The sequence below is a fragment of the Sesamum indicum genome, linkage group LG6 (genome assembly GCF_000512975.1).
Source record: "Sesamum indicum cultivar Zhongzhi No. 13 linkage group LG6, S_indicum_v1.0, whole genome shotgun sequence".
Classification (NCBI taxonomy): Eukaryota; Viridiplantae; Streptophyta; class Magnoliopsida; order Lamiales; family Pedaliaceae; genus Sesamum; species Sesamum indicum.
Window position 1 is genome coordinate 743401 of NC_026150.1, and position 26339 is coordinate 769739.

The 26339-nt window shown below is 35.5% G+C and overlaps 7 protein-coding genes across 11 annotated transcripts in view; 4 read left to right on the forward strand and 3 right to left on the reverse strand.

The window, feature by feature from the left end:
* Positions 428-1119, forward strand: LOC105163110. Its single transcript, XM_011081333.2, has one exon. The coding sequence runs from the start codon at positions 494-496 to the stop codon at positions 971-973; it is 480 nt and encodes a 159-aa protein (XP_011079635.1). The 5' UTR covers positions 428-493; the 3' UTR covers positions 974-1119.
* LOC105163111 lies at positions 1653-2358 on the forward strand. The gene has a single exon (XM_011081334.2). It carries the CDS (start codon positions 1732-1734, stop codon positions 2233-2235), a length of 504 nt encoding a protein of 167 aa, XP_011079636.1. The 5' UTR covers positions 1653-1731; the 3' UTR covers positions 2236-2358.
* LOC105163112 lies at positions 3352-6216 on the forward strand. Its single transcript, XM_011081335.2, has 2 exons — positions 3352-4376; positions 5871-6216. The coding sequence occupies exon 1, from the start codon at positions 3877-3879 to the stop codon at positions 4369-4371; it is 495 nt and encodes a 164-aa protein (XP_011079637.1). The 5' UTR covers positions 3352-3876; the 3' UTR covers positions 4372-4376; positions 5871-6216.
* On the reverse strand, positions 9607-10433 carry LOC105163113 (protein SENESCENCE-ASSOCIATED GENE 21, mitochondrial-like). Its single transcript, XM_011081336.2, has 2 exons — positions 10196-10433; positions 9607-10086 (listed from the first exon to the last, which is right to left on the reverse strand). Exons 1-2 carry the CDS (start codon positions 10243-10245, stop codon positions 9867-9869), a joined length of 270 nt encoding a protein of 89 aa, XP_011079638.1. The 5' UTR covers positions 10246-10433; the 3' UTR covers positions 9607-9866.
* LOC105163114 (U1 small nuclear ribonucleoprotein A) lies at positions 12526-15340 on the forward strand. Its single transcript, XM_011081337.2, has 5 exons — positions 12526-12712; positions 12815-12987; positions 13605-13698; positions 14437-14519; positions 14774-15340. Exons 1-5 carry the CDS (start codon positions 12622-12624, stop codon positions 15059-15061), a joined length of 729 nt encoding a protein of 242 aa, XP_011079639.1. The 5' UTR covers positions 12526-12621; the 3' UTR covers positions 15062-15340.
* LOC105163115 (mediator of RNA polymerase II transcription subunit 28) lies at positions 15502-19343 on the reverse strand. 4 transcript variants are annotated; one of them, XM_011081341.2, is made up of 4 exons: positions 19193-19343; positions 16680-16891; positions 16077-16189; positions 15502-15990 (listed from the first exon to the last, which is right to left on the reverse strand). In XM_011081341.2, the coding sequence occupies exons 2-4, from the start codon at positions 16852-16854 to the stop codon at positions 15856-15858; spliced, it is 423 nt and encodes a 140-aa protein (XP_011079643.1). In that variant the 5' UTR covers positions 16855-16891; positions 19193-19343; the 3' UTR covers positions 15502-15855. The 4 variants fall into 4 exon arrangements, with proteins under 4 accessions (XP_011079643.1, XP_011079641.1, XP_011079642.1 ...); XM_011081339.2 differs by having other exon boundaries at positions 16680-16901; positions 19193-19341; XM_011081340.2 differs by lacking the exon at positions 19193-19343 and adding an exon at positions 17544-17817 and having other exon boundaries at positions 16680-16901.
* The window catches only part of LOC105163117 (poly [ADP-ribose] polymerase 2), a 7503-nt gene continuing 822 nt past the window's right edge, over positions 19659-26339 (reverse strand). Inside the window, exons 3-21 of one of the 2 annotated variants that reach the window (XM_011081342.2) lie at positions 26099-26339; positions 25616-25816; positions 24892-25092; positions 24434-24552; positions 24261-24342; positions 23792-24027; positions 23435-23561; positions 22997-23052; positions 22601-22674; positions 22420-22466; positions 22225-22274; positions 21913-21975; positions 21483-21560; positions 21115-21225; positions 20892-20967; positions 20657-20799; positions 20392-20465; positions 20142-20247; positions 19659-19996 (exon numbers count right to left, since the gene is read on the reverse strand). The exon at positions 26099-26339 is cut by the window's right edge and continues 9 nt beyond it. In XM_011081342.2, the coding sequence (XP_011079644.1) occupies positions 19904-19996; positions 20142-20247; positions 20392-20465; positions 20657-20799; positions 20892-20967; positions 21115-21225; positions 21483-21560; positions 21913-21975; positions 22225-22274; positions 22420-22466; positions 22601-22674; positions 22997-23052; positions 23435-23561; positions 23792-24027; positions 24261-24342; positions 24434-24552; positions 24892-25092; positions 25616-25816; positions 26099-26339 (2178 nt within the window). In that variant the 3' untranslated portion in view covers positions 19659-19903. The remainder of the gene's footprint in view (positions 19997-20141; positions 20248-20391; positions 20466-20656; positions 20800-20891; positions 20968-21114; positions 21226-21482; positions 21561-21912; positions 21976-22224; positions 22275-22419; positions 22467-22600; positions 22675-22996; positions 23053-23434; positions 23562-23791; positions 24028-24260; positions 24343-24433; positions 24553-24891; positions 25093-25615; positions 25817-26098) is intronic. The other variant, XM_020694626.1, reaches the window with a different exon arrangement.

Below are 26339 nucleotides of genomic sequence, written 5' to 3' on the forward strand. Positions count from 1 at the left end.
AGCAAATTTATTTCACCAAGTTATTAGAATTTTTTTTATATAAATAAAATTGATTGAATCAAACTAATTAAATAATAAATATAATTTACTCATAATTGAAATCGTTAGTTACAATAAATATATAACATATATTATATAATTAATTTAAATTTAACTAAATAATTCCCCATGCATTTTAATAAGATGATATTGAATGGAAGCATCTTTTTGCAAATGCCTTTGATTGTACATGTTTTGTCAATTAGCTTGTAAAGTTGTTAAAATTACCAAACATTGGGAATCCAAAATCTGGGGTGACATAATATATAAGTATGTAAGAAAAGGAAAGCAATGAGCACGTGGACAGCTTGACATGCACCAAATAATCCATCTCCCAAACACCTGTACAATTCTTCCCACTTCCCACCCTCTCTTATAACCATATAATTAACCAAAGATTCAGAAGAGCAATTAAACAGGTAGCTAGTAGCTAGACAGACAGAGAGAAGAAGCCATGGGTGTGCGTTTGAGTTTGACAATTAGTACTCTCATCTACCTCATCTCTACAACATTTGTACTACTCTGTGTTTCTGCCCATTACAACAAGGCTTCAGCTTATGAAGCTCTGGAGCAGTACAACTTCCCGGTGGGCCTTCTTCCCAGAGGCGCCACCGGCTATAGGCTGAACCCGGAAACGGGCGAGTTCTCGGCGTATCTCAACGGTTCCTGCAGCTTCACATTAGAGAACTCGTACGAACTGAGGTACAAGCCGGTGATCAAAGGGGTGATCTCGGAAGGCAGGCTGCAGAAGTTGAGCGGGGTGAGCGTCAAAGTGGTGCTGCTGTGGCTCAACATCGTGGAAGTTAAGCGGAACAATGAGAATCTTGAGTTCTCGGTGGGGTTTACGTCTGCCAATTTCCCTGTTCGTAACTTCAAAGAGTGCCCGCAGTGTGGGTGTGGTTTGGACTGTCAGAAAACTTGGTCTTCTTCTTGATGTCACCATTAATTTATTTTGACTCAGTTTTGTTGTGTGTTTCTTCTCCATTTTTACTCGTTAATAAGAAATGCAATTGCGTCGTGTCTTCTTGTACATTTCTTCAGTATTTACTGATAAATGCAGCTGCCAATTCGTTGAATTTCCTTGCGGGTGTTGGTTGTAAATTGATTTTTTTTCTTTCTAATTTTGAACTTTAGGGATAATAATGATAATTTTATTTATATCCAACAAGGAATGGATGCACCATATGCTCCTAGCGATCTACAATTTGGGCATACAAATTAGAGTTGGGCCTGGAAGTTTGGTCTTTGGAGGATGCTTCAAGGTCGTATTGCTATTATGAGTTTATGACTACACTTTCAACTACAGGACAAAGAGTTTAATTTATGTAAGTTGTTTAATAATTTTTCATTTAATTTATGTTACTTTAGGTTTTATTAATATAAATGTATTACAATAAATAAAAATTAATTTCTATTATCCATTTTTTTTGGATGGACTTTCAAATACTTTAAAATAATTGTAATTAGATTAATGAGTGCAGGGACAGCACAGTAGTTGATGAATATACAATAATCAATAATGCATTAGCAATCATATTTCCATAAAAGTGATTAATAAAGTTGACGCAGAAAATCCAATAATTTCGAGAATATTTTATATTATTTGGGACTTAAACCTCCCCAGTCCCACCGCACTCTACAACATTAACGCCACTAAGCTATCCTCATATTTTCTTCCCACTGCCCTCCACAATGTCTTTGCTCACCCACCTCACTGTCTTACTCGTCTTTATCGCCGCTTCCCCCCCGTCGACAGCTGCCGCGGACTCGCCGACGGTGTACGAAGCTCTCCAGTCCTATGGTTTTCCCGTAGGCCTTCTGCCGGTGGGCGTCACCAGCTACAAAGTGGACACCGCCACTGGCAAATTCTCCGTCCATTTGAACGAAGCCTGCAGCTTCACCATTCACGGGTATGACCTCAAGTACAAGACCACAATCACCGGCACGATTTCCGCGAATAAAATCAAAGATCTGAAGGGTATTCAAGTCAAAGTGCTGCTCTTCTGGGTGAATATCATAGAGGTGACTAAGGACGGCGATCAGCTGGAACTCTCCGTCGGGATTGCGTCGGCTGATTTCCCGGTGGACAACTTTTACGAGAGTCCGCAATGTGGTTGTGGATTTGACTGTGTGAATAGGGGGAAAAGGTGTGGAGAACTTACCTTCAAAAGGCTTGTTCCTCTTTTTCAACTATGATTACATGCATCCACAGGTAATGCTGCCCATGCTTTGAATTTGCTTCGCTTTGTATCAATACTATCACCAATAACAAACTTTAACTACAGTTTCCGGTTGATAACCGATATTGATTCTGATTAACAAGTAGTTAGTGCTGGTAGTTATTTTGATGAAATTTCTAACAGAGAATTTTGGATTCTGGAGTAATTAAACTGCATAAAATCGGAATTCAGCAGTTAAATTCTAGTTTAGGTGTTTGGGCAAAGTCTTTTGCGTACTCCATCCGATATTTACAATTCTCAATTTAGTTGTTAGTTTTTGAATGAATTATAGGATTTAATGTGATAGCAGCCTGGCTGTGGGGTAATATAATCATTACGTTCATGATTCCTCAGCCTAATTCTTTAATTGATGCAAGTGGGTGCTAGAATTTTCTAGTTTCTAATAGCAAATTTGCGAATGGATATGACTCTCTCTCTCTCTCTCTGTTTTTTAGCTTCCTTGCTGTCCGTGCTGTCAGAGATTCGGATGTGCCTCATCGAAATATTTGTTTGAATATGTCGAATGATGTAGGGATTAAATGTAGGTGACCTTTGTCCTAATCGTGAATGGCCAGCTTAGATGAGTAGATGTTGTGAAAATTGATAAAGGCACGAGTCCTCAAAACAGCGAAAGAAACAGATATGATGGCCCAAAGAAAAACAAAGTTACAAATATTCTTCCTTAACGTAATAATAGAAGACTGTTCTTGTTCAAATCAAATTTGACGAGTTAAATAAATTATAGTGTAATTTCAAATAATTAGTCATTTTTTTAAATTATATTATGAGTTATATTTTTAATATAAATAATTTAAATCTATAAGATTTAATTTGAGTTAGAATTTTCATTCGGTGGCCTCAATTTAATTGCATAATTTTTTTTATAACTCCTTTTTTATCCTTAAGAACAGGCCCGGCCCAGTATGGGGTCCATCCCGGGCTTGGTCTGGGTCTGAACTGGCTGGTTTCTGTTCCCATCCTGTTTTGAAATGGGCCTATTCAAAGTAAAAAAAGACAGGACTAGAATCTGACATGATAGTAATGAGCCAAGTTGAAGGCTCAAATCTCTTCTTGGGCTAGTTTCACGATCACAAACTTTAAGACTATTATTTGATGGCCCAATTATCAAAATCTTACTTCACAGTCTTTCTTTATTACTATTAGGTGGTATTTGGATTGATTCAAATGATTTCATATATTAGAATAATTTAAGATTCATCAATTTCGGAAAAACCTATAATTTAAATGTAGAGTCCAAGAATTTGAAGTCGTAATTTACCGCAAGAAAAGGAGAGAGATGGATAAGCACAAACCACTTGCAAACAAAAAGTAGCACAAGGGATGAATCTAAAACTCCCCGAGCAAAAACAACGTTGTCAGCCGCCCTGTCTTTTTTATTTGTACAATGCGATCACCACGTTGTACTTTCTATTTCTGAAAACACGCCAACAGATCCCCTAATTTGGCTGGTACCCATCGGGAAACACCTCAATTTTCCCGGACGGGAACAGATTTTGATCTTGCCGCAATTTCGTCCAGCCGTCTACTCCTCCTAGGACTAGTCTTCTTCTCCTCGATAACAAGCCCGTAAATCAAGTAGAATCAAATCAACAACAGAATGTTATCCGTCGCTTTCCTCCTCTCTCTTCTCTTTCTCTCCGCAGCCGGCGGGGGCTCCGCCAATTCGACGGCGTACGAAGTACTCCAGTCCTTCGATTTTCCTGTTGGTATCCTTCCAAAAGGCGTAACTCACTACGATCTTGTCGCGTCTTCCGGCAAATTCAACGCTTATTTAAACGGTTCCTGCAGTTTCTCTTTGGAAGGTTCGTATCAGCTAAGGTACAAGTCTAAGATCAGCGGGTACATCCACAAAGATAAGTTGACTGATTTATCTGGGGTTAGCGTCAAAGTGTTTTTCCTCTGGCTGAATATTGTTGAAGTTAGGAGGAACGGTGAAAAGCTTGAATTCTCAGTGGGAATTGCGTCTGCCGAATTTGGGATAGATAATTTTTATGTTTCTCCGCAATGCGGGTGTGGATTGAAATGTAACCCCTCGGACGAGCTTCGGGAAATGGGGAATCTTAGGACTAATCCTCTTGTTTCTTCGTCTTAGCGGAGGTAAACTTGTCATTTTGTTTTTCTTTTTCTTTTGGATCTTTGGGGATGTTGACCTTTTTTGCGTTTCCCTTTTTCTGATATATTGGTTTAGTTCTGTTTTTAGTTTTTCTTATTGAATTGTAAATGTGTTGCTGTCTCAATAACACATTGTTTTCATTTTATATGTCAGTGATTTAGTTGTTATTGGGTTTTCGGTGCATGATTATCTTTCCTGATCAGGTTTATCAACAATTGTCTCAGTCAATATATATAAGAAACTGGACATGAAGGTTCACTCAGTAATATGGTTAGACACACTGATAATTTGGATTGTGTGTGATACTATAAGGTTTGATGTCTTGAATATGTTTTGTCTAATATTTTATTTTCTATCATGCAATGTATATAAGTATTGATTACCACTGACTGAGAACAGTTCATGTTATTGAGGCGGAGTTCGAGCTCTTAAATCCTCCTGAATTTTTCCTCTTTGTTTTTTATTTTTCAACACTTTAAAACGCATGATTGATGGCTGATTGGTGTGAAGATAACGGAGGAAAGCTTAAAGGATGGAAGGAAATTGAATGAGTTTGCAGTTTAATTGAACAACTTCACAGTGTATATATTGGAGGTTTATTCAATATGTTGTTGCTCAAGAGTGGTGCTGAGGTTCTGTGAAATCTCAACATATTAAAAGAAGAAGACAAAGTAATCATTGAACTAGTTATCTATTAGGCAAGTTTTGGGAGCAAGTAATCAATTCCAGAGTGCGAGTGGAAATGACAGCATAAAGCAAGACAATTATTTCAAGAATTCCAGGTGGAAGGAGCATCTGGAGAGCAATATATACAAAGCATAGTTTTAGATGAGAAAATGCCATCCCAATGATAGATGGAGCTGAAATGTGGACAGTGCTAAAGTAATAAATAAATGCACCCAAGCAATGTTGTATATTAGTAAACAAAAATCGGCCCTTATGCATGAGACAGAGTTAATACGTGATTAAAGAAATTCATTGTTGATTATGTCTTTTGACATCTCAGTTCCATCATTACAGCATGGTATAGCTGTGAAATGTATAAATTAGTAAATTAAGAATTAAATCAGGTAAATCAACAATTTTCTCCGTCAAGTGTAAATAAGCAACGTGTATATAAGGTTCACTCAGTAATGAGGTTTGACACACTGATATTTGAATTGTCTCTGATGCAGTAAGGTTTGGAGTCTTGAGTTCTTGTTATCTCTAATATTGTATTTTCTATAATGCAATGTATGTAAGTATCGGATTACCACTGACTGAGCCCAGTTGATGTGATTGAGGTGGAGAGTTAAATCCTTCTGAACCTTTCGTCTTTGTTTCTCGATTAACACTTTGAAACCAATGATCTATGGCTGATTGAGTGGAGATATATGAAGAAATCTTAGAACATGCAAGGGAACAATGAACTTGACATATATTTAAGATTCTTGAATATGGAGTCTCTCAAGTAATGCCGAGATTCTGTGAACTCTCAGTATAGCAGAAGAAGAGAAGAAAAATTAAGCAGTAAGGAAAGAACATGTTATATTTTGGAAAGTCTGGAGCAAGTAATGAAGCCCAGAGTGCAGCTGAGAGCAGAAAAGGAAGAGGACTATTTCAAGACCTCAAGGTGCAAGGAGCAGCTCAAAAGCAACATATTATATATATATAAACAGCATAGTTTTATATGGAAAATGCCATCCAAATAGTAGATGAGGCTGAAATTGGGACTCTGGTGAACTAATTAATAAATGCATCCATACAGTGATGTATATTAGTGAACGAAAATGATCTCCTGCTGCAGGAGACAGTTGAACTTAATTTAAATAAATCCATTTATTGTAGATTATGTTGTTTGATATCTTAGTTCCATTGTTACAACATCTTTTAGCTTTGAAATGCATAAATTAAGGAAATTACAATTACAAAGAAACTTTTAGCTATATGGTGTCAAGCATTGAAGTTGAGTGATTTAATTAGAAACTGAGATTTCGGCTGCCTTTGAGTAAGTAAATAGAATCTTTGTGGTCGACTTATTTGTTCTGACAATATCTGCGATCTCCTTCGTGAATGAGCTGGTGCATGCTTGAATGAATGACACACCTCCATTCTTCTTATTTTGTACGAGCTGTATAAGTTGGAGCTCCATTCATTTCTAGAAGGTTTATCCCATCTTTATTCGGTCCCCACAGTCCATTTCCTGGTTGTTCTTGAGCACCAAAATGCTATTTGAAATTGAGGATGATAGTTTCTTTAGCGCTTATGGAAATTAGTGAAGTACTGAAACAATTATAGGTTTGAGGAATATTTCCTACAGTTGCAGATTATCTGTTCTTTTTCATGAATGCTAGTTCACAATTGCTCTAATTCTAGTTTTGTAGTTTCTTGTGTGTCTATGCTCTTCCACTTGCTCTGATTATATCTCTACCTGAGTCCATGAATCAAGTAGTAGCGAAATTGCCAGCTAACAAATGCGCCATATCTGCACTTTATGCATCAACAGATGTATGATCTTTCATACATGATAAACTGTTGAAGGACAATTAGATGGTGACGCCTTTTTGCAGGTTACACATGAATGCATGATAAAATTGCCTACTTCTTATGTACTTGCAGCCAATTTGAAATAATTTTGCAAATTTGTTTGCAACTTTTCTACAGCTCTGTAAGAAAACTACCCACTGATTCTTGTATTAAGGACACAGGAGGTTTTGTTTTTTCCAGTTTACCCCTTCGATCCAATGATGTCGAATGAACTGCTAATGTTCAAATCCGTACACAAAAATGCTCTACTTTGACCCTCTTTCATGTGTACCGTACTAGTATGCTTTTCTTGCACAACAACTCACTCATGTCCTTGCCTACCCATTGTGCATACAATACTAGACAACCTAGTATTTATTTGTACTTGATTCTTCTACATGTTCCGGAAGTGATGCTTTGGCTTGGGTAGAGAACTTGGCCTTAATTTTCTGTACTGATATTTCAACTTAATACTCTTGATCAAAATTTCCGTCATAAAAGGGCTATTGGATCAGTTGTAAAGTTTATTCCATCATCTACTTCATTCAATAAATACACACCTCAAGTGTACTAAATTTTTTCCCAAAATAAAAATTATGATGTCACTTTTATACACGTGATAGTGTATATATTGAATGAAGTAGAATATGAAATAGAGTTTAAAATGCAACATATTGGGACCTTAACTTCTTACAGGAAAATTCATTTCTAGTGAACATTAATAATTTACAACTCCTGCGTACGTCAGTTGCTTCAAGGATCACTTGTATATAAAAACAAAATTTTGTGTTTTTGATCCTATACACAGAAATATTGTACTTTTAATCTCGTATTTTATGAGGTTAATATTTTTGGTCCAATAAAATTAAAGAATATTGTCTATATGGTCTTAAAGATTAACAAATTTGGTCCACAAGATTAATGCATGAGACCACATCTATAATATTTTCTCTATGGACAAAAAAGATTAATTTTGTAAAACACGAGATTAAAAGTGCAAACATCAATATCTCGTGGAATTTAGAATACAATTTTGCCTTTATACTCATCAGTTATCATGCAAAATTCGGTGAACTCAGTTTTGTAAATTCGTCATTTTCAAGACCCAAAAAATTAAAATATCCAAACAACGCTTTTCAGACGATGCTGTAGAAGGAATTTATAATGGGTTTGAATATTATTTGTTTGTATTGGGCATTCTTGATGTTTATGGAATTCACAGAATATCACATGAATTCATTGTACAATGCACATAGACATAAACAAACATACTCATGAGAACTTTTCACTTTATATATATAGAAGTGCATCTTCATTTATTGATTTCTAGAGAACATTCATCCTCGGCAATCTAGACAAGAATGACGAGTACTAGGTAGAAGGATGTCCCTTCATTAAATACCGGCTAAGAGGACTCAAACAATGAATCTTTCCTCCGTTTGTATTTTTCATGGACAAGGGACAAGGAAATATTTTTCTTGAAAAAATATATATTTACTTATTTCAACAAGTACAAGTAGAAAAATTGAAAGGGCTAAACAAATATCATGTAATTAATAAATTGTAGTGCTTCACTAAGGAGTTGAATGCCCTGTGGCAACCTAATAGCTCCATACTACGATGTGGATAGTCATTGTATTCTACGTTTTTATGTTTTTACTCAAACACACTTTTGTCTTATTTTATTATTATTTTCCCTAATCAATTTGCGTCAAGGTGTTTACTGTCATCAATTTTCACTTTTTACCTAGTACTTCATTAACTTTTTCGTTAATGATTTACGTATCTAAGCATCGCTTTTCATATTCTAAAAAATAAAGAGTAAACTACATTCGCAATATATGATATTTTGTTTAATTATAAACATATTAGTTTGAAAATTATAAATACCTCCTTTGAAAATTTATAATATATTACCGGCTCAATTAAAAAGTGCAGAAATACTTATATACTATCTTTGTTTTCAATGGGGGGAAAAAAGGTACTAAACAAAACTTAGTGAAATACCAAAATAGATAATAACATTTGACACGCAATTTACTATTTTTTTCATCTCACATCATCACGTCTAATTGTTTGTTCGCCTTTAGTTAAAATGGTGTAAGCCGGGCAACATGATTAGGGAAGTCTTACTTTATATTTGGTCCAAAGAGCAATATAGTCTAATTAAAATCAATATTTTATAAATATATTTTTGAAATTTGATAGGTAAAAATCATCAGGATCTCATACGTGGAACCCACAACAATTTTGGCATGGTGTAATTGTAACTTTCAATCTTGGACAGGCGAGTATTAGGAGATGAGAAAAATACATGGCACTCAACACTTGCGATACATATTTGATTATGAAAATTTTCCTCACAATCTTAAACTGAAAAAATGGTAAAATAACAAGAATGAAAATATTGTACAATAAAATTTGAAATAGAAAATCTAATAAAAATTCAATCTCGCATGCTCACCATCAAATTTCAACCCATAATCATTCCCATTTACCACCTTTATCTTTCGGCCGCACCTATATATAATTATACTATATGATATTATTAAATAACTTTAGTTATTAGGCCATGCAATGTTATATATAAAATTAATTGTATCTACTTTATATATATATATGTTAAATTAAATATGAAATATAGTATTGCCAAGACCGCAAGCTGCTAAATAATCGTCAAAATTCAAGAATATCTAAGGGACATGTACGTCAATAAATTTTACTAAATTTCTATTTTATTAAAGGCATATATAAACGAAAATACTTCTGCTACCACCCCAGGCCACGCCTGACATAGTACGGTACGGTGGCAACATCAACAATGCGAATTGCGGATTTCTAGAGTTCCTATTGGAAGAATGTTCCTCCAGTTTTTGCACCCTACTCATATATAGCTTAAAGACGAGCATCTAACAATGGATTCAGATTTGGATTAACGGGTCGACCATTTTGTGATTGGGTGGTTTTGTTCATTGTCCTCTGCAGGTTTTGTTCTTGATGAGCATCTCCCGCATCTCAACCGGGTCGAGTTCCTTGACCTGATTCTCAGGGCGGTAGTACCCAGTCACTGGGTCGGGCACCCATGCAGTCTTGGACGGATCCTCGGACGCTGTTTTCAACATCACATTCGGAGCTCCGCTTCTCACGCTGCTGGAACCAACGCTCGGCGACGCTGCAGCGTATCCCCTCCTGTACCCACATCCACCATTCATAAGATCCGAATACGAGGAACAATCCGAATCACATGAATTAAAACAAAAAAATTAAAGGAAAACATGAATGTATGTATAATACAAACCTGGCGATGAAGGCAGAGAGAGTCTTGAGGTTGGAGAAGGAGCGAGCCATTGCTTTGTTTTTGTTTTTTCGGGGTCTGAAAACTGGAGAGAAATCTGGCCGCGGCTGCAGAGAGTTTTTCCTTGTGGGAACGGAAACTTCTGCAGCGGCGGAGGAGGAGAGCGTAGCCGGAACTTGTCTTTTTTCTCTTGCTTTTTCAGGAGGTTCTTAGGGTTGCGACTGAGCGAAGATTTGAAACAAGAGGCCGCCTTATTTATAGGAGAGGGAGAAGGGGGAGGGGGTAGTTGGACTGTTATTGGGCCGCGTCAAAGTCGGGATAGTCTTCTCGTACTTACTGACACTTGGTAAAAAAGAAGTTTGGGAATTTGTGGCTTCACCCATCCGCTTTTGATTTGTCAATAATTGTTGAAGTATGGGAAATCAAATAATGTCATTTTTTCCAAGAATTCTAATTCAATTTAACATCATTCAGTTTTGGTGGATGTGTACTTATATTTGTTATGTAACTGATTTTTATTTAAATTATTATATATGATAAATATATATATTATATTTGATTGGTTCAGATTTAAAATAGATTTTTTAAATACAATTAATTATTATTTATAAATTATAATAAGTATAATATATTTTTTAATTTAGATTGAATCAGAATTTGATTAGGAGTAAAACCTTTTGATTAGTGGATTATTAATTGAGTGTAATGAAATGCAAAATATTTGGCATTGAAGTGAGTGAATGTAAGTTAAAATAATAAGAAATGAATTATAATTGAGGGCTGGAAACAGAAAGTATATATTAAGTAAAACTATAATTGTGGTGGGAAAGTGCGGCGGTGGAAGTAAGCAGGGAGTGTGTCCCAAGTTTAGGATTTGCAGTAAATCAGTAGTGGGAGGCAGCCACTGTTACGTAGGTGGGGTCGCAGTCCCATCACCACACACAATCTTAGTTTAGGTAAGATGCATGCACTTTCACTCCAACTTCAAGATATAAAATATGATGATGGTGTTTAGTTAAAATAATAAGAAATGAATTATAATTGAGGGCTGGAAACAGAAAGTATATATTAAGTAAAACTATAATTGTGGTGGGAAAGTGCGGCGGTGGAAGTAAGCAGGGAGTGTGTCCCAAGTTTAGGATTTGCAGTAAATCAGTAGTGGGAGGCAGCCACTGTTACGTAGGTGGGGTCGCAGTCCCATCACCACACACAATCTTAGTTTAGGTAAGATGCATGCACTTTCACTCCAACTTCAAGATATAAAATATGATGAGGTTGTTTCCCAACACATAAAACACATATATAGATTGAATCCATATAGCACACTGCCCACGTCCACCAATATCATTTCTTCTAGAAAGCTTCTACTTAACAGAGGCACACACCCCATAATATTTATTATTTCTGAATATATATATATATGTGAAGTAGAATAGTTTTAGGGCAGGTGGGTTGGGGTATTCGGCTCTTTGGACAACCAAGAGACATACACTACTCTTCACTCATCATCTATTCATGCTATTCTATTTCTATCATATTCATAAACATTACCATAAAATATTCTTTTAGTAAAAATAATATATTATATTAAGAAAACAAATTTTATTTATTATAATTTATATGAATAATATATATCCAACACAAATATAAAATTAATTTTAAAATATACAATCATGTATTTTGATTTTAAAAATATTACTTAATAATCTTAAAATTTTGATATTTTCATATTAAAATATATGTAGTCATTTAATTTGACGTACTCATTTTTTTTGTATATGAATACTGATGAATAATATTTTTCAATAATATAAAGAATTAACTAAAAATAATATTGATAGGGACAATTTTGTGTATTTAAAGAGGGTAAGGGCTGAGAATGCATTAAAAAAGGTTATCTTATTCGAATGTTGAAGGTCTCTATTTTTTTGATGGAGATAGTTTTCTTTTTTTACTATTTAATTGATATAGGTAAGTATTTAACATTTCTTCCTAAAAAATATCTAAACAAAATTTTGTTAATAAATAAACATAGGTAATTAAGAGTAGGATAATTACACTCCCCTCTTCTAAAATTTGGTATAATTATAACTAAATTTCCGTGGTTTAGAAAATTAGATCTAGCATTCCTGAGGTTTACATACGTCCAATAAATAAGTTTATTTGTTAGTCAGAATTTTTACCAAATTTATTAATATTAACAAAAACTTATGTTCCAATTGTGATATGGGCTTACGCCCGTCGAATGTGGGCCTATTACTTCGAACGAATATGCACCTAAGCCCAATCAATACAGCCCAAAATCCAAAAACCCCAAATTCCCGAAAATCTAAACCCCTCCCCTCCTTCTTTCACTCTTCGAGCTCAGTCCCAAAGCATTCTGCTGCGACGAATTCGATCGCCGGACAAAAAGTAGTAAGCCAGTATCCATGGCGGCGGAAGGCACCCCTACCGGCAACGACATTTCTCCTAATATGACAATTTACATTAACAACCTCAACGAGAAAATCAAGCTCGACGGTATCTATTCCCTTTTGTAATTATTGGTGAATATTAGCCATCGTGAGCGAGTGTCTGTTTTGGTGGAGAGATGTTTACTTTGGGTTCATCTTTTGTTAACAGAATTGAAGAAGTCACTTCACGCGGTGTTTTCGCAATTCGGGAAAATACTCGAGGTTTTGGCATTCAAAACCCTAAAACATAAGGGGCAAGCTTGGGTTGTTTTTGAGGAGGTTTCTTCGGCCACCAATGCGCTTCGTCAAATGCAAGGATTTCCATTCTACGATAAGCCTATGGTATAGATTCCTTTATCTTGTTAGTGTTTGTATTTCTCTAAGGACTTCCATAGAAATGTGTTTGTGTCTGTAGAAATGTATCTCTAAGCACGGGTCATCCAACAGTTATATATTTGCAGCTTTTGAGTTGTTTATGTGCTCTAGAGTGCAAAATTTAAATGACCTTTTGCTAGCAATCGTTCGTGTACATGGTGCTGCCACTCTTTTCTTGTATGATTCTGAACTGATGCTGAAGTTCTCAAACCTGTTTTCTCCTTGTGCGGCTGGTTTAAATTAAGGGAACTCCAATGGATATTGAAGGCTTCTGCCTGTTGCCATTATAAATTAGTGATTTAAGTCGCATCTCTCTCTCCTTTAATGTGTGTGTCTCTGACATTTATCAGTTGTATATGTTACTCTGCATTATCATGCTGGTGGGTTTAGGGTGAAATTCAGGATGTGTTTCACTTTCTTACTGTCATTAATTTCTCATTGAAAGTTCTCATGTTATTACTGGCCATAACCTTGTTACGAGTATTGCATTTAATTTTTCATGGTCCTGGTAAACTTTTGATAACTTAGTCTCACAGATTACTCATTTTTGGGTTCAAAATTATGTACATTGTTCCTATCAACAGCGGATACAATATGCGAAGACAAAATCTGATATCATAGCAAAAGCAGATGGTACTTTTGTACCTCGAGAAAAAAGAAAGAAGCATGATGACAGAGGTAAGCCATCTTACTTTGTTACATTTGACATGTTTATCGGGTGACAAAGTTGGTCTGTTTATTACCTTCTTCGCGTCATGTGCATGGTACTAGGGTGGTCTTTTGCCTGGGGTAAATAACCACCAGGGTGGTTTTATCTTTAACAGATTATATTCTTATATACAATTTTGTCTGGATGTCTATAAGAGGTTTATGAACATTCGTTTAGACCTCTCTTGCACAAACAACCGAGTTTGATTTGGATGGGTCGTTGACCCAAGTTTCTACCATTACCTGATCCACTAGCAAAATGGTCCGCTTTTTTGTCATCATCATTCAATGGCCCATTACCAATACCACAATGGTAACATAACAAAATAACTAAGTTAAAGTTGAAATGAAGTAACATTCCTCACCAAGACTAGTTTGTTGCAATTAAATGTCAATATACTTGAATACTCTCTAAAGAACTGCATTAGTCTTTTCAATTCTTGAGATATTATGGCTGCAATTATTATAAAGTTTGTGGTGCTAAAACAGGCAGACAATTTGTATATCTCATCGTATACATTAATATGCAACTTAGTGTCAACACCTCCTGACCCACACCAACCTGTCGGTTCAATTTATGGGCGCATTTACTCTTGTGGTATATGATATAGAAGATTGCCAAAGAACACCTCATCATATATATTGCATTCTTGTTCTTGATACTCCCCTTTAATTCTTTGGTCGCATTTGTGTGTTCTTGTAATGCAGGAAGAAAGAAAAAGGAGCAACATGATGCTAATCAAGCAGCAGCTGGTGCAGCATATGCTGGTGCTTATGGTGCAGCCCCTCCTGTAAGCATTTAGTCCAGGACAATTTCGTTCTCATTTCTATAAGATCTTAATCTATATTGATTTCTGTTGAATTTCATGGTGCCAGTGAATGTTCTGATCCAAATAATTACTAGTACTGCTCCCAGACTAACTTGTTGTGTTTGCCATGTTACTTTCTCTAATTGATGTGTTGTTTGCCTTTCATTTATGTGTTTTAAATGTCTTTTCCATTCTATATTCGTTTATTAAACCATGCTTCTTTGTATGTCCTGCAGTTATCTCAAATACCATATATGGGGGCCAGAGCTGTTCCAGAGGCTCCTGCTCCACCAAATAACATCTTGTTTGTTCAGAATCTTCCTCACCAAACAACTTCTATGATGTTGCAAATGCTTTTCAGTCAATGTCCTGGATTCAAGGAAGTTAGGATGGTCGAAGCGAAGCCTGGAATTGCTTTTGTAGAATATGAAAACGAGATGCAGTCAACTGTAGCAATGCAGGGTCTTCAGGGATTTAAAATAACTGATGACAATCCTATGTTGATTACCTATGCAAAGAAGTAGGTGAAATTTTTGTTGTGCATTTGCTCTGCGGAGAACTGGTAGAATCTTGTACTTGACTTCATCAAAGTCCCATTTGTTCACTTTGTACCAGTGTAAGTTTAGTGTAATTACCTGATAGAAACTAGATTTGCTCTGCTCTTTTATCTCACTTTTTATGCTGAACACCAAGTTATTTAATGCTTTTGTTTTTGTTTAGCGAGCTTGCACTTCCAGCTACATAAGTGCTCCAGCTATGAAGTTTCTTCCAGAAGTTTTAGTGATGATACTAGTTATAATTTACCTCACGACAAGTTAATTGCAGATCGTGTTTGCACTTGTTTTACTTGATATACAATTATGTTGTGATTTGTGTTTCCATAATAATCTTCATTTTTATCTTTAAAGGGGTTGTGAGGGTATCTACGAGCATAACCAGTGTTTGAATTATAGTACAGAAACTATTTATATCCACACCAAGATGATTTATTCACAGCACTTGCGTAGAGTTCATCCAGACAGCTCTTGTAATACAATCAGCCATAATCAGATGCATCCTGCCTTACAGAGAATCTAGGCGGTCACAAGACAAAAGTTACAAGTCAGTCAATTTATCTACTTCAGCATTTGCAAACCACAGGGCGAATGCCTCAAACCAATCTTATGTTGCATGATCAGATCTAGAGCATGAATATTTGTATATTCTAGTTGAAGAGCATGCCCACAGCAGAAAATCTGACCACTAATTTGTGGAACAGGAAAATTCACATAACAATATAGAAAATGTCTTAAATTAGCATAGAGCTATCTTCACTCTGTTACACTTTTTCCAACTCAATATTGTGTTTGTCTAATTGGTCTTTCAACTCTGTCCTCCATCCTTGAATCAGTTTCTCTTGCTTGTTGATAAGCTCAGACTTTACTTTCAACTCTTCTTCCATCATAGCAATCTCCTGCAAAAATATACTCAGTTAGTCTCTCACCAAGAGTGAAAAGCTAAGCACCATTTGTGTTAACTGGGTTTAGATCCATATATTACCTTTCGTAGGGTTTCTGCTCTGGTAGGTTGATCCTCTCGTTGCAAACCAATAAAATAGAGCTGAAGCTTTTTGGCTGCCTCCATAAAATCTCGAGCATGTCTCTCAACATCAACTAAGGCAGGTAAAAAATACGTTACCACTTCAAATGGCCAGGTGCATAGCCGCAATAACTACAAAGACAATTCCTCCTATACTTTAACATTTGTTATTAGGGCAAAGAACCTGTATGTGAAATAAAACTAATAAGGAAGCTCATATAACCAGCTTCAACTCAGGGACATGCAATTAAATGTATATTACCCAAGAAACAGGACAAGATACACACAAGTGAAATCACATCTAAAAGAAATAGAAAATAATTTCGTAATTTTAGCTAGATTTCAGTAGCCAAAAGGTAATGAACTAGCTGAACACTTTTGTGCACAAAGAATCTGCTTAAACTAGTGGTGCATGGAATTGATGGCACTGATACCAAAATCTCAGAACTATAACATAGATCAGACTGAAAGATCCAATAAAATTCAAGTGTCTATGTACAAAATACCTCCTTCCTATATCTTCTAAAATTTGCAACATCTAAAACTAAACATGTAAATCCTTACTCTGATGAGAAGGATGCGGAGAACGATCAATTGCTTGAAGTTCTCTTGCAGGCAAGCATGGTAGCAAAGCAGCCTCCAAGGCCATCACATAGGAGATCATGTCCTCCTTTGAAGCAGGCGACTGTAACTGTGGATCAGTGGCATGCTGAGGCTCATGCTGTTGTCTCTCAGCCATATCGACCTTTAAATGTCACCCCTTCCGGACTCACAAACTGCAGAAAACTGAAGATGGCTCAGATTAAGATGAGGATATCTTTCTTATAAAGAAAGAAGAAAAAATTCAAACCCTACTGAAATAGATTTTGGAATGGCTTTAGCCAAAAGCCAGAATGTTGCCTCTTTTATTGAAGTATGATTTTGGATTGCCAAACGTGGAGATCAAAACACAATAGTGGAGTAGCTCAACGACTAAACCAAACTGGCGATAAGATATGTGGCCTAACAAAGCGACACAAAGACAAAATCCTTCTGATTGTGGAATTGTGGGAGATCTGGTCATTGAAATAGGCCTGGCAACGAGTTGAGCTCGACCATTTTTGTTGAGCTCGCCGAGGTTGAGCTCGATACAGTATTTCCGAGCTCGAGTTTGAGCTGTCGAGCTCGAGTTTTAATCGCAGCAGAATAGAGGTGGGAAGGAGAGGAATTTTACAACATTACATACAACAATAGATACAAAATTTTTCAGAAATTTTGCTAATCGATAATGGTCTTCCATACGACATTACAACTCTTTTACAAAAGCAAACAACAACAACAAAAATTAAACAAATCATTGTCCCCCGAAAACACACCCAAACCCAAGAAAAAAAATTAAACAAGATGCTAAAAACACACCCAAACCCAAGAAAAAGAAATAAGGATTACCTGGAAGTCGTACTCGTCGCCTTCCTCGTTGCCGATTTACCGTCCTTGTTGCCGTGAGTTTGGGGCTAGGGTTCTAAGAGATGGGTTTGGGGAAAAAATGAGAGGAGAAAGATGGAAGCCGTACTCGTCGCCGTCCCGCCGTCCTTGTTGCCGTGAGTTTGGGGTTAGGGTTCGTTTGGGGAATAATTGAGAGAGGAGAAAGAATGGAGAAGAAACACAGAGAGAAAGAAGGAGGAAGAAGAAACGACAAGAAGAGAGAGAAAGAGATGAGTTTTTGATTTTTGACTTTTTGTATTATTATTATTATTATTAATATTAGTATTATTAGTAATAGTATTAGTATTATTATTATTGTTATTATTATTATTATTTATTTTTTTTTTAAATTATGGGATCGAATCATAAAATTTTTACATAAATATAGTTGAAATTAATATATATTCACAATGTGCAAAATTTATATATTTATAAATGTTAGTATAACATTGATGTAACTATCATATTACATTGTTGAACAATATGGGTTAATCGGACCATCAAAATTCAGATCAAACCGTTAGATATGATAAAACTTACAAAAAAATACATTTGGTAAAATTTTAGACTTATTGGATATACGGATATCGAGATATCATACTCGGAACATAAATATAATCATTCAAGACGGTATATCGTTGAATTAGGCCATGTGATTTTAAATCATACCTTGATATGATATAATGGACACAGTCTTGTATATATTTAAATTTCGTATGAATCAGGTACTCGAATTTTAAAATATCATAATTATTGATTAAATTTTTTAATCTCATTATATATATAATATAATAATAATTAGAATTGTTCAACCATCATCATCATCATTATTATTATTATTATTTTTAGATTAATTCATAGGAATTATTAAATTTTGACATAAATTTATAAATAATAAAAAATCATAAGGCAATTACTTGTCAATTTAAAAAATATTAACATAATATAAATATATATTAAAATATAACATAAAGTTCTATATATAATATTAAATAATAATTTTAATTATAAAAAATATTATAATTTACTAAGTTGTTGATTAAATTTATTTTTGTATAAAAATTTAATGTATAAATAAAAGTACTATAGTTTATTATTATCTAAAATAAAATGTACAATCTTGATTAATAATTATAATATATGGTCAATTTATATTATAATACTGACCAAATATTAAATATAAAATTTAATATATAAAAAATTTAAAAATAAAAATATATATAAAAAAATAAAAAAATTCACCAGGACCTTCTTTGAGCTCGACTTGCCGATTCGACTCATCTGCCACCCCGACATTGAAATACTATGTTTAAGAAAGCCAATATAGGCACAGAACGATCAAACAAACGATTTAACAAACACATAGCGCTCAGCACAAAAAAATAAAAAAATAAAAAAAATTGAGACGCAACAACAACAAAAGGAGGGAAACCAAACCCCAATCGGGACAAGACAGAATTATAACCTTGGAATACATTCATCCATCATCCCAACTGAGGAAAACCCACCATTCAATTTTGTTAAGGAAGAGCTTCAACATACTTGAAAATGGCAAAACGGGCACAAACTACCAAATAAAACGAATGCGATGTTGCAGGTGTTTCGAATGATACCTGGTCAAGGAAGCGATGTCACCGCCCAACTTCAGCGCCTGCATACGCGACAGAGCGCGCGGAGCTTCTGCGTCTAACGGTCTGAATGCGTGAGAGGGAGAGGAGAGGAGAAAGAAGAGATGCTCGTCGCTCCCTCTCAAATTTAATACGCACGAGTTCGCTGACAGAAATACGGAAAGAGTAATCGCGCTTCTTCTTGACTTGGACCAAAATAGCGTTTCTTCGAGGTTGGCCATACCGCTTTTACAATTTCAACTAAGGGATTTGTTGTGAATTTCATATTCATCACAATGACTCAAAAGATAATTCAAAATCATATGACTGTTATATAAAGGATTTGCAGATTATTTAAATATTGCAAAGAATTTATGGTTGTAGATTAAGATCTTTATTAAGCCTATAGACAGTTTTCTTCCGTCAACTCCACTCATTCTATTTACACTAGGGAAAAATGTGTAAAACTCAGTTTAAAAATGCATTAAATTTACATGATTCCCAACTCTGCATAATTTAGCAAAATGTGAATATACATATAGTTACATTTCCCTAAATACAAAAACAACTGGGTCAGGGGTCACGTAATCCTTTTCATTGAATTGCATTTACCTCAGAACTAACTATAAAATACTGCCAATGCAACCCCTTGTAGAATTCAAGGCCCATGCTAATAAAAGACCACCAAAACAAAGTAGTCTGCTAGTTTTGCTATTATCACCGCTTGTAGTTGAATTTCACTTGGACGAGATAACGCATCCTAATCTGCTCCACGTTGTAAACAATGTATTCGTTGTAAAGCAAACTACCCTGCAACAAAAGAACCAAGGCAACTTTTAAGGGTAGATCTGATATGCATTGTAAACTATGATCTAGCAGAAGCAGTTAAGAGGGAAGTTATGTCAGGTATCTCAACATGAAGCTTGGTTGCACTTAAAATTCAACAATGCACGACCTTGGGGCCAGGTTGTTCTTTTGGTGTTCCTAGGGGAACAACAACCCCATCTTCAAGTGTTAAAGCCTCTGAAAGATCTGGGGCAGTCGCACCAACTCCTTTTGTGCTGTAAAATTAATCCAAGAAAAATTTGATAGTAATTGTTTTCAGATGGTCAAGGGAAGAAAGATGAATCACAATAATGCTTAATTAAGTTCAAGTAACTTGGGCGTATTAAGATGACTGCAATTGTCAATAGAAGATATCAAACCTAAGCTTCCCAGCTGGCAACTTGTCGGCATGATAATTGGCTGTTTGCAGTTCTGCCATGTCTCCCAAGGCAACCTGCAAAGCAAACAAAAAGAGAGATTATTGCCCACATTCTAAATAGGAAATTTATCAATTGAATATTGTTGTAGAAGACATCATCATAAAACAAAATAAATTTCAGCATTTTATGCACTTCCAATAGGACTTCTGCCCTGCAGGGAAATAACAACACATAAATGGAGATCGAGGTGAACAACATATATCACCTCGCATAAGAGCAGCACTCCAGCTGTGGCAGCTTGAGTCGAACAGCAATAGTTAGCACTTTTAGAGAACATATCAGCAAAATATACACCTTTACCAAACATGTAACCGGTTACAGGTGCTTCTGGAGGAGCAATTCGCAAACCTAAAATTTTTCCATATGACAGAACTAATCATATACTGCACAGGCACAAACAAGTTCCATATGAAAATCATTGATAAGACCAGAAAGAAAACCTTGGGACAAAATTCCAGTCCAGTTTGTGAGTCGAGAACCATGCCACAGAAGCATTCTGTTTTTTGTCCTTGAAAACTGCTTCAAAATACATCAAGTTCAAAAGAAGGAAATTAAAAAAAAAAAGTTTAAAAGAAGGAATAATCCAAAGAAGAGAATGAATCTTTCACTCTAGAATTTGAGAGTAAAAGGTTAGGTGAAGTTTAGTCGTCATGTATTGTTCACCTTCTCAAACCGTTCAGCTTCACCCTCTCTTGAGACCTTAAATATCTGAATGATGTCAACATCATAACTAGAATGCGTTTTTGCATGAGTGTTCTTGGTGTATTTCTCAACCTGAGACATAAATATGTTGGTGGTTTGGTGGGAAAGAAGTTATAGTGACATGAAATACATAATAGAATTAATTTCAGAACAACCAACAAATGGTTTGCCCATTGACACATATTCACAACATAAATAAATAAGTAAAAGAATAACAATACTAATATCCATGAGCAATCCACTGAAACCAGAGAGCAAAAAGAACATCCAAAATAAAACACAAAAAAGGCCCAGAAAGCATGAAAATCCTGGGTAAGTAAGAAAATTACCATGGAAAATTCCTTGGAATGAGCTTCAAGTGGCAAGAGATCACAATGAAGCCGCCTATAATGAGAATACAACGGATCCTACAAACCAGTGAAAGTATTAGAACAGATTAGATAAATAAAAAATCTAGTTTAAATCTCTGAACCAGTGAGTGCAATAATAATCATGACCAGAAATAGTGACAAGAACTAAAACAAACAATTGAGTGATTTATGATAAGAATAGGATATAAATTGCATCTAGATTCTATATGACAACATTTGAAGCACATAACTTAGTGTTATCAAGGATTCAAGGGCATGAAAGAAATCGTCACTGAAAAGTTAAGGAACTACTAACTTTGAGTAATCGCTACAGGAATTAGATTAGATTGCGCTAAACCAGATCATCAGATTTACTGAATCCAGAGCAAGGAAACAAGATGGGACATACCTCCATATCAGTATCATCCTCAATCAACTTCATTGCTACCTCAATTTCTCCTAGTGCTTCGACCTATCATTTGTTGCAAGAATCAGTAACTGTAAATAGTGAAAGGAGAAAATCTAAAACTCCAACATATGAATGATGCATAAAGCCAAAGTTCACTGTGGATGGCTATTTACAATCATATACTGAGTGTTGTACTGTCTATTGTGTCGCTTACTAGTGACCAATATTGTGGCACCTCCAAGACAGAAAGACATGTACAGAGAGCAGTGTATCCAGAAACACTTAACAAGGATGAATAAGAAAAGGAATCACCATTTCCAACTTGCTTTTTAACTTTTGAGGGGTGTCAATGATGAACAGACCTGTCATCATATATAGTGATAGCGCCATTTAGAAGTTTATCTCTTTGGCATATCAAGAAAACAACTATGTCAACAAAATAGCTATCACCGGCATCTCCCATGGAAGAAACCTCCCAGGGATCATGTGAGAAGCAAGAGAACTCACTTGTGTTCCGAAAACCAAAGTCATGAGGAATTACACTGTAAAATTCCCTGCAATTTAGACAAGAATGCCAAAGGTGCATGATTACATCAAGTGTGCAGCCAAAAATTTAGCAGCCAGATTAATGTGTGCACGATACGAATAAGTCAGAATCAAAATATCAAATTGAGATAATAGATCTTACCCGCTTAATTGTTTAAGGGTATTCTTATCAGCTTGGCCTATCACATCTGCAATCCTTTTCAAGACATCATAACCCTATACAGATTCAAATGGGTGCAGTAAGGAACATGTTATTTAAAGAGTTGATAAAAGATATTCACACATACAACTTTAATGAGATATGATAAGAGGAAGAGAAATGTAATTTCAGCAACATAAAATAGAATATCAATTGAGCTCAATTAGATGCTAAGATAACTTGCAGGCATTGCTGCTAAAAGAATACAATTTACAAGATCCCAAGAAGATGCACCTAGCTCACTTATATGGTCAGTTGTAACATGCACATAATTTTCGGCCATAAATATTTAGGATAAATGCAAATATATCAAAAAGTTCTGAGCGTTATCTATCTCACCTTTAAAATTGTTGATTTGCTCAATTTGCCCAATGGTAATTTTTCAGCATTGTATCCTATTGCAAAATGAAACAAATATTAAAATCAACATATTTGATAATATTGATAACAACATTTCTTGCAGGCCTCAAGGTTCAGACCCAAAACACAGTCTGCATCATAACCTTCATAACCAACTTCTGAGGGACATAAAATATGGCAAGGTTTCTAACTACATATTCTTTGTTAGAAATGTTTAGAAGCAATTAAACAGATGGAAACAAGAACAGAGAATAAAGTGCACTATCACCAAAACAGGAAACAAGTGAAGAATCAAAAACATGACTTGGATGGTCAAATAAGGTTCTGAATTAGTCTACTTACTGGAAATTAATTGTATAAAGGTCAAGGATGCATACAAGATGTATCATTTCCTTTAAGGGAAAAGCAAATGCGTACCTATCTCCATCATCTGTTGCCTCATCATACTCATGTTGCAAATAAGAGAGATGAACTTTGCAATACGAGCTTCCAGCTTTGACTCTTGAGGTTCCAGTCTTACTGTAGATTGGCGCTTTTCTTGAACCTAAAGATGAGTCTCAATATTTTAGCACCTAAAGTTTTCCGTAGCAGGACAAAATGGTAATTAATATGTTTAGCCTTTCACTTTACTTGGAGTATATTCACCTGTTTTTAACCACATTTACTAGAACATTGAGAAACTTTATATGGAACAGACTAAAGGATCTTAAACTACACAAGTGAGACCTTCAACAAGAAAATGCATAAACACATAATTAGGATTAAACAACTCACTGCCGGGTCATTTTTCGTTTCGCTGTAGTCCATTTCTAACCAAGTGTAACTCTTTGGGCGAAAAACAAACTCATTTCTATTGGACCAGTGGTTCTTCGTCTTGGCATAGAACTTTTTCTCAAACTCAGAGATAGCAGCTTGTTGTGAAGTGTAGGGCCCATTCAAATAGTCTTGACCCTTCACGCCAACTCTTCCCCATCTGTTGTAGACCATGAATTTGCCACCATCATCAGATTCTGCAATTAGAAGTTTCAAGAACAAATAAGCAAAAGGAGTGTACATTTTTATTCAAAAATGTGATGACGCCTTAACACGATGACAACTATTGTGATGAGATTCATGTTCTAACGAACTAGAAAACAAGACGTCTCATACAAAATGTGGCAGTTAAAACTGAACTGAATTGCAAGTCGTTTAAGTCCAATGGCACATGAACTCGATCATTAGAGAATAAGAATGGAGTTATAACCTAGAACTTGAATGACAAAGAACTTGTTATTATTCTCCCCAAGATTTGTTTGATTCAACATGGCATCATAAATTTCATTTCCCTGCATGAAAACTTAAAAAAGTCAAAAGCAATTAAGAATACACTCCTCCCCTCCTTCACTCTGTAATTAAGCAGACAGCTAAATGACTTACCACTTGCAGAACATGATATTGCGCTTTAATATGGTCCGGCAGCCATTTGTCCAAGACAGCAGAACCTTTCTTAGTAGCGGTAACAATTTTCTCCTCATTTTCCTCTTCCGCTGATGAAACTTTCGATAACAAAAGGAGAAGTATGTTTCAGTTCATAATGCAATGTAACATGAGCAACATGTAAATGCAACAATGCTTACTAAAACATTCAGTAATAAATACAGTATCTAAGACCTGTCTTGTATAATATGACTGCTATTATACAGGATATGACTATTTTACAAGCAACTACTGAACATGAAAGGGTACCAAATTCACTAATTGCAGAGAAAGATGTGCCTAACTGAATTTGGTGTCCCAAAAAAATTTAAGAAAATCTAAAGTAGCTGCAGTAATATTTTGTGCAGTCAATGCCAATTACTTTGCAAAAAATAAATAATAATAAACTATTTGGTTACCTTGATCTTTATCATTTGAAACGTTGTCATTATCAGAGCAAAGCCTCTCCAGAAGCTCCTTCTTTGTGCCAGCAGCAGAAATACCTCGTTTAGCAGCCTCTTCTTGTAGCTGTTTAATATTCATCTTTTGCAACTCATCAATGATCTTAATTCTCACTGTTGCATGGAAGTCAGCATCCTCCTTCTTGCTTTCTTCTTCAGCTGCCAAAAGGTCCCAGCACAATTGCATAACGCAATACCAAGCAACAGGGATACATAAGATTCATTTCTGAAGACAGTAAATTCCTTACACACACACACAAAAATAAAAAAAAGAAAAAAACACTTTCATAGCTAGTATAAAGTTAACCATTAGTATGGCAGCTACACATGAAAGGTATAGCGAATAGGTACCAATGCAATGTTTCAGGTCACAATGCAATGTACCATAAGAAATATGTAAATGCAACATTGCTTACTAAAACATCAGTAATAAATACAGCAACTAAGACCTGTCTCGTTCATATAACTGCTATTATACAGGATATGACTATTTATTACAAGGAATAGCTGAACATGAAATAGTACCAAATTCACTAATTGCTATAAACATGCACTTAAATGGATTTTGTGCGTTCTAAAATTTAAGACAATCTAAAATCCGAAGTAGCTGCATTAATACCTTGGGCAGTGAGATGCCAATAACTTTGAAAAAAAAATAAATAATGGCAAAGTATTTGATTACCTTGATCTTTGTCATTTGAAACATTGTCATTATCACAGAAAAGCCTCTCCAGAAGCTCTTTCTTTGTGCCAGCAGCAGAAATACCTCGTTTAGCAGCCTCTTCTCGTAGCTGCTTTATATTCATCTTTTGCAACTCATCAATTGCCTTTATTTTCAATGTTGAATGGGAGTCAGCATTCTCCCTCTTGCTTCCTTTCTCTGCTGCCAAAAGGTCCCAGCACAATTGCAGAATTAGGGTCAAATAACAATCTAATGCAATACCAAGCAATATAGCTACATAAGATTCATTTCTAAAGACAGTCAATTCCTTAATAGAAAAGACTAAATAACTATTACAAAAGCAACTATTAATGTGGCAGCTAGACATGAATGGTGTACCGAATAGGTACGAGATGGTAGAGTCTTCCTCCGCCTGTTTTTCCTACAAGTCATTGTGCAACATATAAATTAAATAATTTTTCAGGCAACTAATAATGCAGTTACCTTCATCATTGTCGCTTGAAACGCTGTCATCATCAGCACAAAGCCTCTCCAGAAGCTGTGCCTTAGTTCCAGCAGCAGAAACTCCACGAATCGAGGCCTCTTCACGAAGCTGCTTCACATTCATACTTCGCAACTCATCAATGGCCTTAATTTTCCGCGGCGCTTCTGGATCGGCATCCTTAGCGTCTGAATCTCTCTGCCTTTTGCGACTACTTCTAATATCACCTTCCGAGTCCGCCGA

Coding starts and splice junctions, on each gene's coding strand:
- LOC105163110 (XM_011081333.2), top strand. CDS start 494: ATGGGTGTGCGTTTGAGTTTGACAATTAGTACTCTCATCTACCTCATC.
- LOC105163111 (XM_011081334.2), top strand. CDS start 1,732: ATGTCTTTGCTCACCCACCTCACTGTCTTACTCGTCTTTATCGCCGCT.
- LOC105163112 (XM_011081335.2), top strand. CDS start 3,877: ATGTTATCCGTCGCTTTCCTCCTCTCTCTTCTCTTTCTCTCCGCAGCC.
- LOC105163113 (XM_011081336.2), bottom strand. CDS start 10,245: ATGGCTCGCTCCTTCTCCAACCTCAAGACTCTCTCTGCCTTCATCGCC. Junction 10,087..10,195: donor CTCTCTGCCTTCATCGCCAG/GTTTGTATTATA, acceptor ATGTGGGTACAG/GAGGGGATACGCTGCAGCGT.
- LOC105163114 (XM_011081337.2), top strand. CDS start 12,622: ATGGCGGCGGAAGGCACCCCTACCGGCAACGACATTTCTCCTAATATG. Junction 12,713..12,814: donor CGAGAAAATCAAGCTCGACG/GTATCTATTCCC, acceptor TTTTGTTAACAG/AATTGAAGAAGTCACTTCAC. Junction 14,520..14,773: donor CTTATGGTGCAGCCCCTCCT/GTAAGCATTTAG, acceptor TATGTCCTGCAG/TTATCTCAAATACCATATAT.
- LOC105163115 (XM_011081341.2), bottom strand. CDS start 16,854: ATGGCTGAGAGACAACAGCATGAGCCTCAGCATGCCACTGATCCACAG. Junction 16,190..16,679: donor TCCGCATCCTTCTCATCAGA/GTAAGGATTTAC, acceptor TACCTGCCTTAG/TTGATGTTGAGAGACATGCT. Junction 15,991..16,076: donor GAGCAGAAACCCTACGAAAG/GTAATATATGGA, acceptor ATATTTTTGCAG/GAGATTGCTATGATGGAAGA.